At 32.0% G+C, this 17679-nt stretch overlaps 2 protein-coding genes and 1 long non-coding RNA gene across 9 annotated transcripts in view; 2 read left to right on the forward strand and 1 right to left on the reverse strand.

The window, feature by feature from the left end:
• LOC139772978 (low-density lipoprotein receptor) overlaps positions 1 to 4251 on the forward strand; it is a 30940-nt gene extending 26689 nt beyond the window's left edge. For all 6 annotated transcript variants that reach the window (XM_071707098.1, XM_071707102.1, XM_071707101.1 and 3 more), the window contains one exon: positions 14 to 4251. In XM_071707098.1, coding sequence (XP_071563199.1) covers positions 14 to 58 — 45 coding nt within the window. In that variant the 3' untranslated portion in view covers positions 59 to 4251. The remainder of the gene's footprint in view (positions 1 to 13) is intronic.
• A 502-nt stretch (positions 4252 to 4753) lies between these two features.
• LOC139772981 (CDK5 and ABL1 enzyme substrate 2) lies at positions 4754 to 15175 on the forward strand. Of its 2 annotated transcripts, XM_071707109.1 has the most exons (10): positions 4754 to 5668; positions 7068 to 7445; positions 7893 to 8016; positions 8105 to 8232; positions 8771 to 8809; positions 9786 to 9871; positions 9959 to 10065; positions 10148 to 10254; positions 10336 to 10540; positions 10609 to 15175. In XM_071707109.1, exons 1-10 carry the CDS (start codon positions 5187 to 5189, stop codon positions 10747 to 10749), a joined length of 1797 nt encoding a protein of 598 aa, XP_071563210.1. In that variant the 5' UTR covers positions 4754 to 5186; the 3' UTR covers positions 10750 to 15175. The 2 variants fall into 2 exon arrangements, with proteins under 2 accessions (XP_071563210.1, XP_071563211.1); XM_071707110.1 differs by lacking the exon at positions 8771 to 8809 and having other exon boundaries at positions 4755 to 5668.
• Positions 15176 to 16441: 1266 nt separating this feature from the next.
• LOC139772989 (uncharacterized) lies at positions 16442 to 17650 on the reverse strand. Its single transcript, XR_011718238.1, has 2 exons — positions 17325 to 17650; positions 16442 to 17217 (listed from the first exon to the last, which is right to left on the reverse strand). It is a non-coding gene; the product is annotated as an uncharacterized lncRNA (long non-coding RNA).
• Positions 17651 to 17679: the final 29 nt, after the last annotated feature.

Below are 17679 nucleotides of genomic sequence, written 5' to 3' on the forward strand. Positions count from 1 at the left end.
TTATTTGTTTCAGGCTCAAGAACCATTGACAAGTCCTGGAACAAATGATTATGTTTAAGGCTCAGTCTGTCAATATAAAGGGTTTAAACAGGCTACTGAAGTACTATATCGACCAAGTGATAAAACCATGTAAAGAAAGATGAGGTATTTGCGTTGAAAGAGCCTGTCCAAACGCATCATGCCTGCGCTCGCTCGCAAGCCTGCCAACCAACTGTGATTATGTTAATTTCTTTTGTATCTATTTCTTTACAAACTTTAGCACTTTGTCACTCAAATATATGTATATTATGCGCGCAATATTTAGATTTGCTCTAGGACGTAAAGGGAGAAATATCTCAAGAAACTTGCCAAATAACCGATCTTATCTTCATGTAGCCAAATAGTTTACTAAGGACTTAAGATTCCTACTTAACAGTTTCCCTATTAAGTAACATAATTTGTAATATAATACTTTTTAGATCGATTTAGCATGGCCTGGCGCACATAGCGTATGATTTTACATGCGCTATGTATATTAAGAATATTAACTTGTTATTGTTTAATTATTTATTCAGAGATATGCAATGGACATTTTTTGGATAGAATTTCTACGTAAGATATTACTTTTTTTAGTAATAATATCTTACACAAGTCATATGTAAATAATGCGAAAAATCTCAATCGTGTATTAAAATTATTTAAAATTATTTAAATTATTACGTGGGTTAAAATGCAATATGAAAGCAATTTATAACAATTAAATGCATGCTGTGAAACAAACTATCATCCGACTAAAACGGAATAAGAGGCTATAACTATTATTTTCTTTCATTGTAATTCTCTTTTGTTATATAAGAAATAAAAACCATTTTTTATAAAAGGCACATTCAGTATGTGTATATATATCTATATATATAATCATGTTCTTTTATTATTAGAGGAAAGTTCCCTATTATGAGATAAGTTCCTATATAATATGCGATAGTGGGGTTTCTGCTAAACTAATAGGTTCTATTTGTTGGTTCCGCCGTAAACTTATTGCCCTTGGTATAAAACCTATTTAGTAGAAAATTCATTGTTCGATCGTGCATGCACTCGTTACGAATATCGAAATTGTGAATTTGGATGTTGTCAGTCAAGTTCTATAAAAGTGAGACTTTGAACCTTGTTTATTATGTAATAAATAAATATTTGACAATGAGTTCTGTATGCAGCGATAGAGTAAGGTCGTATCAATAGGAAAATACAGGATATGTTGAGGTGGTTAATTGTAGAGGATAGATTTGTGGTGATTGCGAAACCGCAAGGCGTGGGGTCTGTAATATGAGATATTCAGGGTGACGATCGTTGTTAGAATATGAAGGTTATTGTACAGTAACAAAAAGAGGGAAAATATTATGTTAAAGTTAAGGGAAGGTTCAAACGAACTTATAAAAGTGCATGCTGATGGTGATCGCATGCTCATGCTGGGCGCACACTGGCTGCACTGGAAATATTGAGTATAAGTGGGTTTGTTAAATGAAGTTTTCTAATTGCAATACCGATGTATTTTGCACTTTATTAGCGATTTCTCGGGGTATCTCAAATTAGGAGCACACTTTTTCGATTTTGCATGAAGTTCATTTTTTACATTTTTCTAATTTTCAGAAAAATTAATATTTAAATTAGATTTTACATTTCAGCGTCTTAAAGCTTATTAAATTCCCTTCAAAATGACCTACTATATTTTTCAATTCTGCCCATTCCGATAATCACACAAAATATATGTGGTATCTCATAATAGGGGACTTTCCTCTATCTGTATATTGTAGTCTTCTCTGTAATTTAGATTTAAGAGTATATTTATACATAATCCGCTCCATGTTAATTATTCAAAAAGAAAGTTGAAAATCGCGAATCCTCTTCTATGACAGAAAAAAATCTATGCTCAGAAGAAATTTCTCCTTTTATGTCTGCGTAATGCGTACAATGCCATGGACATATGTGACATATGCATAGACATATGTAAGGACTTTCCAGCAACTATCTGTATATTGATGGGTGGTCCATATCAAGAAGAAATCGCTCCATTTACAAATATTATCATTTATGTAGTAAAACGGAAAGAGCATTGTTGTAACGACTTGAGCTCAATGAGACAGTAAGTGTGACTGTGCGTTTGTTAAAAGGAAACTGTTGTCAAGTACTTCAATCTACTAAAGAAATCAGTGTATTTGTATAGAATTATTGCGTCGGGCTTAAGAGTTTTATTTACTTCATAAATATCAATATGTATGTGTATATATGTATGTACAAAGTGTAGCAAAAATTGAGTGTAAAAGCGCTGCAACAGAAAGCTGGCGAAAAATTAAGCTATGGAAATTTACGTAGCTTTTATTATTCTGGAAATCCCTACATACATATATATATACATATATATAATATAATATTACTATATTAAAAATGATTAAATGTGAAAAAACATTTTATTAGATAAGATTATTAACAAATATAATATTAGATTGGTGAAAAGGACTATGTACAGTTGACAGATAGCGGATTGTTCTCACAAAAAAATTGTGCCAACAGTTTCATGCTTTTGCTGAAACAAATTGATTTACAAGTCAATAATTTATATACATTTTATCTGGTCTTGTTTCTGTGGGACCAAGGAATTTTGTACAGGAGATATAAATAATATTTCTAGTTTTCATTATTTACATAAAGATAATCTATATAACATTAAACGATTGTGCCAAGTATGGAAAAAAAGCTGAAATCGAAAATTATGCATTTCACATTTTTTTGTAAGAAAATTTACGTACGTTTATAACTCGACAATTTAACTCCTATATTGATTAATGAATATCTTTCTACATGGTACCAAGCCAAATTCTATCGATTCCTCCTATCTACGACCAGCTGTCTGTTAACAAGAACATGGTGTAATTGTAAGTGCAAGAAGCAAAGTCCAAAATTAAGATATAGAGGCTTGGTGGTAATTTTAATCAAAAAATAGGAGTGTGTGTATGGTGAGAGTTCAATTAACTGTGTAAATCGTCAAGATATAACGTCCTAGCCAATTTATCCGCCAAAATTGTGTCAAACATTATTTCTATGCGACGTATGTACATGTATTACATATATGTACAATGAGATTTTAAAATAGATCATCAAATTTTGTAGTTATATTCTTTCGGTCAGTTTAAAATCGATAAATAATCGACCCGCAATTTACTAAGTTGAAAAAAGTACATAAAATCCACACCGAAATAACATTATTAGGCTACCAAGATCCAGCTCGACCGAAAATGGCATTTTCGTTAACTGTAAGATTCATATTGGTCCTATTTTACTTATTGAAGAAAAAAAGTAATTCCATATTTATTAAAGCATGTGTCTACAAAATTTGGTAATTCATTTTAGAATCATTCTGTATGCATATACAAAGTGAATCAATGCTTGTATCTGAAATATTTTTGTTATTTCTCATGATATACGAAAACTGTTAAGGATAAATCGTGTGATATAAGAAAGAATGGTACCCATACACAGATCTATATAATTATAATAATTGTAAGTGAAGATGTGTTAAGAGATATGAAAATAATCGACATTTCTTTACGCGAAACTGTATAAATTTTCATGCATAAATTAATTTTTTTCATTATTTGGCGTATAAAATGTCTCAACTGATATAAGAAAGAAAGAATATATAGATGCATTTGAAACAAAGATGGCATTACAAGCAATTTAATCTCAACAAAAATGGCACTTTTTATCGATTAAGATATGATCTTATTATACAATAATCGAATACTTCGAACTAAAATATGACGTGCTGCATGCGTGTGTTTGATTTTTCATTTTCGTTTGATTTTACCACAATATTTTTGTAAGCAGAATGATAAGAAAAGCCTGCATAAAAAAAATTGGCTCCACGTTCAAAAAATTAAAGTAATTTTCATATACTGTATATATCTTACAACATCTTGAGAATTCTCATATTTCTTGAAGACAACAAAATTGTTTCAGATGCAAACGTTTAGAAATGATGAATTACTTTGTGAACATACGAGTACACACTCGCGCAACGTAAGTATACTTCAAAAGAAGTATATATATATATACAATATATATATATATATACACATATAATTTATTATAATGATTGTATAAATAAAGTATACAAACTAAATTGCAGTAATGCCACGTTATTATCATACCTATGGAAGATTGTGAAATGTAAAATTTGTAAATACGCCTATTTGAAAATATAAATAGTGAATCATTTCTCTACTGAGTTGTGAATTTTCCCAAGTTTTTAAAAGATAAATATAGTAACAAGCAGTGCTGAAACATTACTATACATATAGTTCCAATTAATTAGATAAGAGAATCTCTAGAGATACCAATTCAAATAGTTTATGAATTTCAAGGGATCTCTGTTTCTTAACATTTTTTATTCATATCTTTCACATTTTTTACTCTATTTTGCTAATATTTCAGATATATACATTATACATATAATCAACCGTATAAATTCCAACCGGTTGAAATTCTACTTAAATCGCGTTGCTCGATTCTTACGTCTACGGTTACAGACAGCCGAATCGGGCAACGCGATTGGTCGAAACCTTACTGTTACGTTCTACTGAAACGAAAAAGTGTGTGTGCCCTTCTTAAAGACGCGCGCGCCGAGTACGATACGATATTCCGATTGGTCCGTGCCAGTTGGTGGGGGGTCCCAGCGTCCACGAATACGAAATCGTAGCAGCTCGCTCATGGTGGAAGGTGGAACTGGTGGAGACTCTCGCCTCTCGCTCCTGCCTGCTCAGCCTGCTGTGTTGCGTAGTAGGTAAGGTCGTACGGTCGTGTTCGGAAGGTGAACGCGTGTTGAAAGGGCTCGTCCGAGGAAACGGCATGATGATCAGCGGTACCGGTTCACCCTTTCACGTGTGGCGCACGGCCGTGATCGTGACTGGCGAACGTAGAACTAAGTGTATCAGCAGTGACGATGCGTTGTGATCTTAGTTGTCGTTGTACGAATAAGTCGAGGCCGTCGTCGTCGTCGTCGCCGCCGCCGCCGCCGCCGCCGCCGCCGCCGTCGCCGTCGACGTCGCCGACGTCGTCGCCGTCGCTGTCGCCGTCGCCGTCATCGGGCGCGCGTTGTCGTCGTTACTCACCTCGGTATTTGGCACCGGCATCCCGACACGGTCCGTCGTGGAATGGCAGCGGCCCTAAAGAAAAATCACTCACGCAGAAGATTGGCCGCCCTCACATTCCTGTCCAACATCTCCCTCGACGGCAGTCACCGGGACACCAGGTTCGCCGTCCTGTCACGCAGCGGGCCGGGTCACGCGCGCAGGCACAGCGATGGCCAGTCGTCGTCGTCGGAGCAGCAGCAGCAGGCGGTGCTGGAGGCCTTATGCCGGAGCGCCGACTTCGAGGCCTCCGTGGAGCTGGATCCGCCCGTAGACGTCTGCCCCCAGGTGCCGGAGACGTCGCACGACTTGCCGCAGAGTGAGACGACGATAGAGCAGAACAACTCGCCGCAGCCGGCGCAGAAGAGCGCAACCGATCACAACTCCTTCAGTTCCGATTCGGACGGACTGCTCACCCCCGCCAAGGCAGCGGTTACCATGTTCTTGGAGCAGGAGAGAAATCACTTGCAGTTTTCTTGCGGCATGCACAGTTCGTTCAGAGAACGGTAAATGCTCCACGCTCCCTCCCGTCAACCCTGGTCGTTTATGTTTAATTTGCCATCCCATGTTTCATTAGTGTCAGTAGCATCGGTCTGGGTCTGTTTTCTATTGCTGAACCGGCTGCGCTAGTTCAGAGTTTATCTTTTGCCTTCCAGTGTGGAGTAAGAAAGATAAACTCTGAACTAGCGCAGCCGGTTCAGCGATAGAAAACAGACCCTATGTCAAAATATTCGAGCGACGTGATCTGTTAGTATGACATAACACAGGTAACGTTTTGCTCCGAATTATTAACAGCTGAACGCAAAGTCGACAAAGTTTAACACGTAAACTATATTGAGCGCTCTGTTATCTATATAAATTGAGATTTTTCTCTTATCTTGAGTAACATGCGAAAACTAATTTTCTTTAGAATTTCTTTTCCTCCAAACGAGATATCGCTTATCACAAGTAAATTAATAATATATTTTTTATCTTATCTTTTAAGCCTTTGTTTCCGAAATAGGTCGCGATAATTCATGATAATAGAACTGATTGAACGTTAAAAGTAAACAGTTATGTGATGTATGTATATATTATTTTAAAAATTTATAATATGAAAATTTTTAGAGAGATGACTTTGAATTAAGAACGTATATTCTGTAATAAAATAATTTATTAACTGGCAGTAAGGAACAGGTGGCTGCAGGCCATATCTTTCGAAATGTTTCAAATATGTTCTAAATTATGCGTATCAAATTCTTTAAACATCCTTTTGATAAGAGAAAGCCAAAGTAATTATGACACGTATGAAAATCTCTGCGCTATAATATTCCATCTCAGACTGTCTTGGTACAGATAGGATTGAATGACACTTAATGGATTCAGATAACATTATCAAAAGCGTCTACAGTATCACAAACAAAAACATCGTGAAACTTGATTGCATTCCGTCCATACATTGCGCGCATATCTGGTGTATAATTCGTACATACTATGTATAATTATGATTTTTTTTTTATTTAGCTGAGGTTTCTTAACGGATTTTGAAATTGTTTTGACATTTTTTTTAAACAAATGTGTAGATAAACAGATTTTACATAATAAGAAATTAAATTGCAGTGTTTTTTAATTAAATTTTACAAAGACAAATAAGATCTTATCTTTTATTTTATTTTAAATTAAGCCTTGTCTTGTAGAATGTCATTTTACGAATTAGTTATTTTTAGAACTAATTGTATTTAAGATCAGAAATTAAGATAATATTACTAAATTAATTTTTGCTAGTAGCAAACTGGCTACAGTTTGTTCAGAAAAAAAGAAAGAATAGTATTACATAAATTTATCTTTTCTTTGAATAATAACACGCATCCTACACATATACTTATGTATTTCAATGTTTTATTTAATGGAAAATTATATTTTTAGAACGGGGACTACCGGAAGCGACTATTCTTTACCAGAGAGACGTGTGGGCTCTCTACAATATAAGAAGCGCATAAGTCATCAAACATCTACGCTTTCGGAAGATATTAAGCATCAATACAATAGTAGCAACGAAAGCATTGGCTCCATACACTCGAAAGCACAATCGTTAAAACCAAAGACAAAGGCAGTGAACAGTGTGCAAACTGTTTCTACAAATAGTAGCATAATACCGGAGATTACGAAGGAATTGCGTATGATGCAACGACCTGTGAACGGCTGTAAATTTGGGGATGATAGAATGGTTTTGGTATCGAACCAACATGTGCCATTTGTAATATTTTCTGCTATTCCATACAATAAAGGACAACGTTCCAGTTGGTAAGGTTCACATGGATATCTTTGAAAATATTTAACTTGTGTGTATATATATATAAATTATTCTCTAATATATATGTATATATTTTTTTTAATCTTTATCTTCTGTTATTATCTATCTTTTTTAGTTGTAGATGTTTAGTTTATACTAAATTTTAAGCTAAAATTTTAATTATGAGAAGATTTGGAAAAAAAGTTACAACTTGCTCCAAAATTTTCGACATTAAATATGTTTAAAATCATATATCTTATGAAATATTAATAATATTAAAGGAAAATATAATTTATTATGATCACTTTTATTTTTTAACTCAGCTTATTATTGTTTTGTTGCCTAGATTGTTTATACTTTGATTACAGTTTCTATGAATATATTTGATACTACTTTTGGATAATGTCTAATATAATAATTTTAATAAAATTACATTATGATATTATGATGATTCACAGGTCAGAATTACGTAAAGATACATGTCGAAGGAAAAATGTGTCATCTCAAAGACCATTATCAGCAATTAATGACAGTATTGATCCATTTAGGTTGCTGGGAATAGAGCATGCTAAGGATGGCCAAGTATTAGAGATAATTATTTGATTCCTCTGATTCTAACATCAGAAAATTAATCTAATGCTCAATTGTCTATTATCGATTAATTTTGTAGGAAATATCTTACGGGCAACTGCTTGTACCATCTCGGCAATTCCTAAAGGATAAAAAATTGAATCTAATTGAGAACGAACCTATGGAACTTACGCATTTTATACCTAATAAACATCATGTGGTACAAAGGTATAGCAATAAATATGTTTATTAGTAGAATAACTTATTTCTCCTTTATATGTTTAATTTGATATCACAGTTAATATAACTGAGTGTACTGTGTATATACACGCATATGCACACACATATACGCACACAAACGATATATGTTTATCCTTTTTTTTTATATATTGTTTTTATTCCTGTATCCTATACATCAAGCTTTTAGCTAAGGTTTAGAGTTAAAAAAAATCATGAAACATAAATCGACCTTTTAACTTTCTTCAATATATGAGAAGTTTAGCTGTTACTGCCTTAAAATTGAAGAGTATAATTATATTCCTTCAAATATTTATGAATAGAAACAAACACTGAGAAATTTGACTATTTATTAAAGAATTTCTCATCTTAGCAATTATTTAGTAGTTCGTAGTTTCATAATTCATAATCGTAGCTGCAGTACTGTCTAGACATCTTTTAATCTCTTTCAGTATCATAGGTAATACGTGCATAGATTCATATATCATATATTTGTTTTTGTAACAAAACATCAACCATCTTTTTGCAGGACAAAAACAATTACTTGGAATGTGGATCACAAAAAATGGTAAAAATTATTGTACAATATATGTGTAATGAAATAGAGAAATGTTAGATAGATTTAAATGTACGGCGTACAGATACAAAAGTCTACAACAAGTATATTTCTTAAAATTTTATTATAATTCTGCAAAAGATGTGTTGTAAAAATCAATCATTAGATTATTCATAATCATTTTATAATCTGTACATGGTAATGATGATGATTACATTTTATAAGTAAGAGATATAATAAATATTTATTTTACTAATACACATACACAAATTTACAGATATTATAATTCTACTTAATAGAATATAAAATTTTCTTATATTCTAAAGTTTATTATACTAAAGTTTATAGTAAATAAGTTATATTTAAAAAATATTTTATTCACATTGTGATCATGATTAATACATATGTATATATGTCAATCATATACAAAAATTACATACATACATATTTTTATATTCACTAAAATGTCTAATAAATGTGCACACATCGCAGAATAATTTCACATTACATTTTTGTTATATATATGAAGAAAAAATACTTGTGCTACTGATAAGCATTTTAAAATTATGTAAATATAGCATGTGTTTATATGTATTCATTGTATATTTTTTACATCTGTAAATAGCATTCCAGAAGTCTCTTATACATTTTCTAAAATACTAATTCTTTTTCATGAATTTAAAATCAATTTTTCTTAGTGAAAATTGATTAGCAGACTGATTATTATAATAATTTTTAAATTTTATACATTTATAATTTAACATTAAAATAAAATTTAAACGTAAATATTTTTATTACAATATTCTTTGACTTGTGATTAAAAATTAATAATCTCTCAATTTTTGATTATTCTTAATACTCTTCTTTAAATTCTAATATTCGTTAATGAGAGAAATATAACAATTCTGGAGCACATTGCATATTGCATGTCAAAAAATAAAATAATTTATATAATACATTTTATAATATATATATTTTTTAATTTTAGGTGTCTTTCCTATGATACAGCTACAAATCGTGCTCATTATATAACTTCCGAGTCTCCACCATTGTCTTTTAGTGGCGATTCCAAAGGTGAGTACAAAAAACATAATTTAAATATCTTATCAAATTGTACAAGATTAATATTGCGTATAATTATTTTACTGCGTGTTATTACAGTCTATGAATGGGATGAACAATCTGCCCAATATAATCCAAACTTATTGGATGATCCAGAACTTATTGCTGGAAAACATAGAACGTTACTAACCTTTACATCATATATGGTATATATCTTAATTCTTATTGTTTTAATTAATGATTGATGAAAAATTTTGATTAATACAACTCAATATTTTATGTATATAGGCATCTGTTATTGATTATGTAAGACCTTCCGATTTAAAGAAAGAATTAAATGATAAATTTAAAGAGAAATTTCCACATATTCAACTCACTCTCAGTAAGCTTCGCAGGTACGTCTAATTTATATATAATTTATATTCTCAATTATGCTGTTATATATATATATATATTTTTACAAGTTTTTCTTTCAGCTTAAAACGAGAAATGAGAAAAATAGCTAAATTAGAATATGGTATTGATTTACTCACTGTTTCAATGGCCTACGTATATTTTGAGAAACTTATTCTTCGAAATATCGTGACGAAGCAGACACGGAAGTTATGTGCTGGTGCTTGCTTACTTCTCGCAGCAAAATTCAACGACGTGAAAGGCGATATTCTTAAATCCCTCATCGAGGTATCTTTATCGTGTATTATGTAATAATAAAGTTTTTACACAATAATTACCATTACTATTATTTACAGAGAATTGAGGGTGTATTCCGATTAAATCGCAAGGACTTAATTACGTCTGAGTTTGCCGTGTTGGTAGCTTTAGAATTTGGTTTGCATTTGCCAACATGGGAAATATTTCCTCATTACCAGCGATTGATTTATGAATCTTGACATCCTTTCGTATCATTCTTTTCACGCAATTTCAAAACCTCTTTATGAGAAAATCTCGGAGCGGTAAAGCATATCTGTAATAAATTATCTTAATATCTGAAAGCTGTATAAATAATCTTCGAAGCAGTACATTTATGTATGACATACTTTTTCTTTTCGTCACTTTGACTTAATTCAGTTATACATATATGATTTAATGGAAAGGACTATATAAGAAATAATTATGATTGAAAGAATAAAATAAGAATATAGGTTTTTTTTAATTATAATGATTTGTTTTGCAAGTTACCAATGTAGTAGTTGCTGCACGCTGTGAATACTTTATTATTTGAATAATTTTATCTGTCTGTTCGAATATCGGTAAATGGATGATGTTAAAACTAAATTACGTTTAATACATATACTATTACATTATTAAAATATTTGTTTTATAAGATGTAGATATTAAAGTTATGGAAGTGAGAAATTTGTGAAATATAATTCGAATTGTCTTATGAGAGATATATCAGCGGTTTTGTGATATGCATTCTTTCTAGATAAATGCATATGATAGTTTTAAAATAAGCTTGTTTTACTGATTACACTTTTTTATATATTTTACTGTTTCTGTGTTAGAATATATAGCCCTAATCAGTTTAATAATAAATCATTTAATAATAAAAATAATATAGAGCAAGAGATTAAAACAAGCTAAATAACCCTCTTATTTAAAGTAAAAAGGATATCAGATAAAAGTGTTTTGAGATTGTAGAAAAATATCAAACAGTATTTTCTTTTTTTCTAAAACACAATTTTTATCTAAAAACTATTTTTTAACTGCAAGAGTTATTTAGGCTACGGTCAACGTGACGCTACAAATGCTTCGAAGCATTCCTCTTCTCTTTTCTTTCAATGAAGAAAGAAAGAGAAGAACGCTCCAAAGCATTTGTAGCGTCACGTTGACCGTAGCCTTAGTTGACCTTTAAGTATGTCATTCTTTCACTTTCTTCGATGATATACATTTCAGTCATTTCACAAAACTGCTGTTCTTATTTTAATAGTATAGATTTTCTTTTTTTATAAAAAAATTACTTTCTGAAAATATCTTAATATAAAATTGCTGTGCGTACGAAGTAATCAGTAGAAACTTGGTATTTCTTACAAATATAACAAAACAGAAAATTAGACATAAATACATATGACAAAATATGAAAATACTTAAGAGAGCATTTCCTACAACTCTTAACACGATTAAAGCTTAAAATAGATGTACTTATATGGCAACAAACAATCAGATAAAAAATAATATTTCGCAATAGTTATCTGTATTCTTTGAACTAATAATGTCATATTAATGCTACAGTAGAAATATCCATTTATATAACAACGATTATAAATTTATAATACAAAGTTAAATTATATGGCATGCATGGAAAAAAGGTCTTCATAAATATTTACTCAAAGTTATTATAAATATCATGTGAATTTGATACATTAAATTTCTTCAATTTTTGAGTTTTTTATGATTTACTTTAATACCAAAAATACATGTTTTATGCATCAGTAAGAGTATTCTGATAAAAGTTATACTTCGGGTTATAATTCACACTAATAATATATTCTTCCAATTTTTACAATATCCATAGTGATCAAGATTATATTATAAGTGTTATTAGAATATGACTATGTCTTGTTTTGAAATCCTGTTTGTTTTGTAATATAGAAATAAGTTGTTTTTAATTATATATGTATATATAAAATTAGGTATATATTTTATCACAAAGTAACACGTAACCAACATTTTATTTTTCATTAATGTCGATTTTCTCGTTTTCTTCATTTTAATTATTGATATATTCTGATCGTTGTAAATAACACAGCAGTTGAATGTAATAAAAATAACCTCTTGTAGCATTATAAAAAATAAGCGACATTCTATATTATATACATATATTTTATCACTTAATTGTATTTAAGCTCAGCCATATTCTTTTTAGATAATGCTATAATATATTGCGGATATTTTTCAAATTAAACATGTAGATGTATCCCTTATTTTTAGAATGATATTAGAAACGTATGAGATATGTCTTTCTGAAGTGTTTTAATGCAGATTCGTAACAGTTTTCTTACAAACCGACCAAAATAAACATGCTGTATTTAATATATAGTTTTACTTATGCTTTGCAGTATGTGAAATGTTTTATGCATATTATAAATCAATGAGACTAAAGGCCGAAGCACAGACTTTTGTATAACGCATCATAATACATAAGCATAAGAAAATGGATTGATCTATTTCCTTATGCACATGTATATCTAGACCAATCAATTTTCTTATAACTCAGTTTAAGTGTTGTTTAAAGGTCAAAGCACACACTCTTGCAAAATGCATAAGCATAAGAAAATTGATTAGTCTATATATATATATATGTGCATAAGGAAATAGACTAAAGCGGGGAGCACACACTTCTGCACAATGCATAATGCGTAAGCATAAGAAAATTGATTGGTCCATGTACATGTGCATAAGGAAATAGTTAATTTTCTTATGCTTATGCATTATGCGTTATGCAAAAGTCTGTGTTTCCCGCTTAATCCATTTTCTTATTCTTATGCATTATGCGTTATGCAAAAATGTGTGCTTCAGCTTTAAACAACACTTAAACTGAGTTATAGAATACATATTATATATAGATATATATGCTCTGTGCTCAATTATATTTATCTGTATAGAATTGACATCTCGCTCAATTTTTACATGTTATAGAAGACATCATTTTAGTTGTGGTATCTTTTATTCTTACAGACTATCGCACTTCAGTTTCACAAATAACTATTTAACAGAACATAAATGTTTTAGGACTATTTCGTGTTGTACTATCAATTTTATCACTGTATATGCATTGTTTTCTTACCAACTGTCGCATTTTTTGAAAACGATATTTGTTTGTAATAAAAAAGTGTAAGAAAGGATGGAAAAATACAAGATACTCACATATTTTATACATGTACATGTGCATAGAGTATATACATTACTTGTACAGTCAATTTCATATAACTGAAGGAGAATATTCCCTTTAGCATCATCCCATTCTTGTAACACTAGTAAAAAATTTTGTAAGTAATCGAGTAAGTGCTTGTAGAAAACGTTGAGATAATTGTGGGGAAGAATTATTGACTTGAACATAGAAAGCAAGGTACATATAAAGAATATTTGGTCTATATTTCTATCTGGTGTCCTGTTTAGAGCCAAATGTGGCCATCTGATTCAAAGTTTTAGTTTGTGCAGAAGGTAATATCATTAATGTCGCGAGTTGAGAATCATATAGCCATATCTGGTTCTAAACCTATGAAAAATACAGACCTAGAGTATAGATGTGTTTGAAGATATAGTGGTAGCCCTAAAAATAATTAGTTTTTATGTAAACTTCTATGATACCACTTTTAATATCATAGGATAACGTAATGTCTCAATAGTCCAGTAAATCTCTTCAGCGTACTTGTTATCAAAAATATATCTCCTAGTTGCAGTTTTTACATAGGAATTTCATATTTTCATAAGCAAATTTCACATGCGATATTTATCCTTGATAAGTTCATAATCTTTGTTTTATATGTCGTGACGTCCTTCGATTTTTAAGAACCAACTTTAGGCGTGAACGAATAACGAATCATTCTTACATTTATTAAACTAAACCACACACATATATATATGTCTATATAAAATGTCCCATTGCGCATTTTCTCTGCAATGAATGCTAAAACTTACAATATAAAATATATCATGCTTTAGATCTCTGGCGAAGTTTCACATTAAAATTTCCTTCAAATTGCACGCATCCTTGTTAAAAATTGCGATTTTTTTAGTCTTGTAACTATAAAATTACTAAAATACTACTACGATCTGACAATAAAATTATTGTCTTTAGCATCAATGAGGCTCTCTACACCGGACCGTTTGATACGCGTGCCAAGTACTATATCCGTATCAAATCCGTATCAAATCTCGGGTTATCTCGGTGTAAACCGAAATTTGATACGGATACAGTACTTGGTACGCGTATCAAACGGTCGGTGTAAACTAGGCCAATGACTGAGAGAAAATGTGCGATGTGTTACAAATACGTACATTGTCGTACATGAATACACCACACATACATAATACTCCGAATTTTACTAAGTACATCTGGAATCAATAAGAGACACGGTAGTGTCTCGCGCTAAGTACATAAACTTAACAGTGACAAATTGTATGTCTAGTATATAGCAGTGTGTCAATTATAACAGAATATATTCACAATAGCGCAACCCACACATACATGCATACTTATCCTGGGTAGTAAATCCTTCAAAAGAAAAAGTTCTTTAGTTATATGATTCATGATTATTATGTCAGTAATGTACCCCGATAATGTTTGAAATATACGTGTGTATGTTAAATCGACTATTAATTTTTTACTTTACCCTAGCGTCTAACTACATATATGGGCTCCTACAAATATTAGCCAACATTAATTGCAGTTTAACTTAATCTTCTATTTTTTTTATACAGTAGAATTATAGGAAGCTAATATTCTCATATCAGTTTTACTCATACGAATTATTTATTTATACGAGATATTCTGTTATTATTGTATCAATAATTCTTTGGCTAGTTTGGAATCTTTTCTAAACAAATATAAAAATAAATAAATATATAATAAAATAAATCTAATCTGTAAGACTATATAGCGTGTATGGAAAGATAAGGTCACCTCCAATTAGGAAGTGAAAGAGGAGCTTGAATCGAATACATAATATGTATACAAACTTTTGTTGTATTCGCTATAGTTCAGTAAATACAGAGCTTGATACATACGGTATGTTAGGCTTAGGTTTAAAGCCCCTTGCACAATAGGCGATAGCGAGAGCAACAGCGACAAAGTTGCCGACAAAGGTATAGCTTTGTCGGCAACCTTGTCGCTGTCGCTGTCGCTATCGCTATCGCTATCGCCTATTGTGCAAGGGGCTTTACATCTGCAAAATAAGCATATCTCTCATCATGTCTCTTTCCACCCTTCGTAAGGCTTGAAACATTCGCTTATTAAGGCATTTTCGTCGCGGAAATTGTATCTGATATTCCCTTTCAGCTGTAGCAGCATTAGCTAGCTATCATCACGAAGCCCATAAAGATAATACGTATCGCGATATTCTTCATTAACCTTTAGACCGCCGGCATTTGATGATCTTTAATCCTCTTAGAAAGTCCTCAAATTGTTGTGCTTATATCTTATATATAACATATACAAAGTTCCGATCACACGTAGAGTCTATACTTAGGTTTTCCGGCGGTCTAAAGGTTAAATTATTTAGCATGGCAATGAGGGAATGGCTGAGAGAGATCGATAAAACCTAACATACCGTGTACAAAGTTTTATATTTACTAAACCATAGCGAATGGTTGACGCTACTGTTCCATACACCCTGTATATGTATAATTGAGTAGAAAAGATTTCAAGTTATATTTGTACGATTACTTTTTTATCATGGAATATATATATGCCTATCCTCGAGCGTTATTTTTAGATGAATGGAATGGATCGCGACTTCGAAAACTGTTTTTTTTTTTAATACGAAATTATACAGATCCAAATTCATTAATAAAAAAAAGTAAACACGCTCGTATATGTACAAAAATAGAAATGAAAAGAGGCTAATGAACGAGCAACAATAGATGCCAAACAATTACTTTATTAATTTGCATATACACACACCATAAATTGGTACGTTTCAACTTCACTGAGTTTCTTTCAGCGCTGTACAAAATAAAACATTCCGTCCAAATTCAATTTAACAGAAAATAATTTCGTTTTAAATGAAAACATACTTTAAATGATAAACATACTTTGCAAACATTTATACTTGACGATTTAATATTAATCCCTGGTAAAAATTACCGTTAGAAACCGTTAGAAATGGAAAGAAACGTATAGTAAAAACGGATAGAATGCACGTTCTACTAAGCGTTTCTTTCCGTTTCTAACGGTAATTTTTACCAGGGATGTAATTTATGTCTTCTTAAAGTTGAGGAACTTTTAAAATGTATATTTACTGAGGCAAAAATGTATTTTGTCAATGTGATTTTTTTTTTCATTTTTATGAAGCAGAGAAAAATCTAAAATCACATCGATTGTCTGCAACGTTATTGCATTCGATATAGATGAAAGAGAAGCCCGTGGGTCGTTTTCTCTCTCTCTCTCTCTCTCTCTTTTTGTTTGCGTTTGCTCCTCAACCCACTAAAAAATCGTTACATCCCGCATTCCACTTGATTCCGCCTACGATCACATTTCAGTCATTTCAGGTCCTGTCCGGACCGTCCAGGTGTTGCTAAGGCTATTTTTTCCGCATATGCGCGGTGTGCACTGGAATGTGCGCAAGGTTACGAAATTCACGGGGTGCCGTAAACACCCTATATGGCCTATATTTATCCGTTTATCCAAAAATTATCTGAAAATCAGCAAGATGTGCCATCAATCACAGTATTCCAGATATCTCCCAACAGTTGCCTTCTCCCGATTCAGATTCACGTCGAAGTTGTTCATTTGCAGCTTTACCTTAATTTTACCCCCTCTTTTGGCATCGCTAAACCGATGCCCGGCCGAAAATTTTGACGCCACATAACGCACCCTCCGTTATACGCTACTGGATTTTACTGCCGAAACGTCGGCCGGCAAACAGGACGGGTCGCCCGAGGCACGGGGGGTTAGCGAGATTTAACGTGGAGTTACGAGTCTACCTGACGTAACCATTGTCGCTACGTTGCCGGAGGGGTGCGTTGTTCACGACCGAGAATGCCGCACGCCGATTGGTGGTTTCGAATCGCGCTCACCGCGCGGTACCGTCGCGATTGCGATCTCGCCGCGCGCGACGGACTCCTTTCGTCGCGCGTCCCGCGATTTCTTGCGACGC

Source organism: Temnothorax nylanderi, unplaced genomic scaffold, assembly GCF_030848795.1.
Source record: "Temnothorax nylanderi isolate EJ_2023f unplaced genomic scaffold, tnyl_v1.0 TNYL_tig0056_pilon, whole genome shotgun sequence".
NCBI lineage: Eukaryota > Metazoa > Arthropoda > Insecta > Hymenoptera > Formicidae > Temnothorax > Temnothorax nylanderi.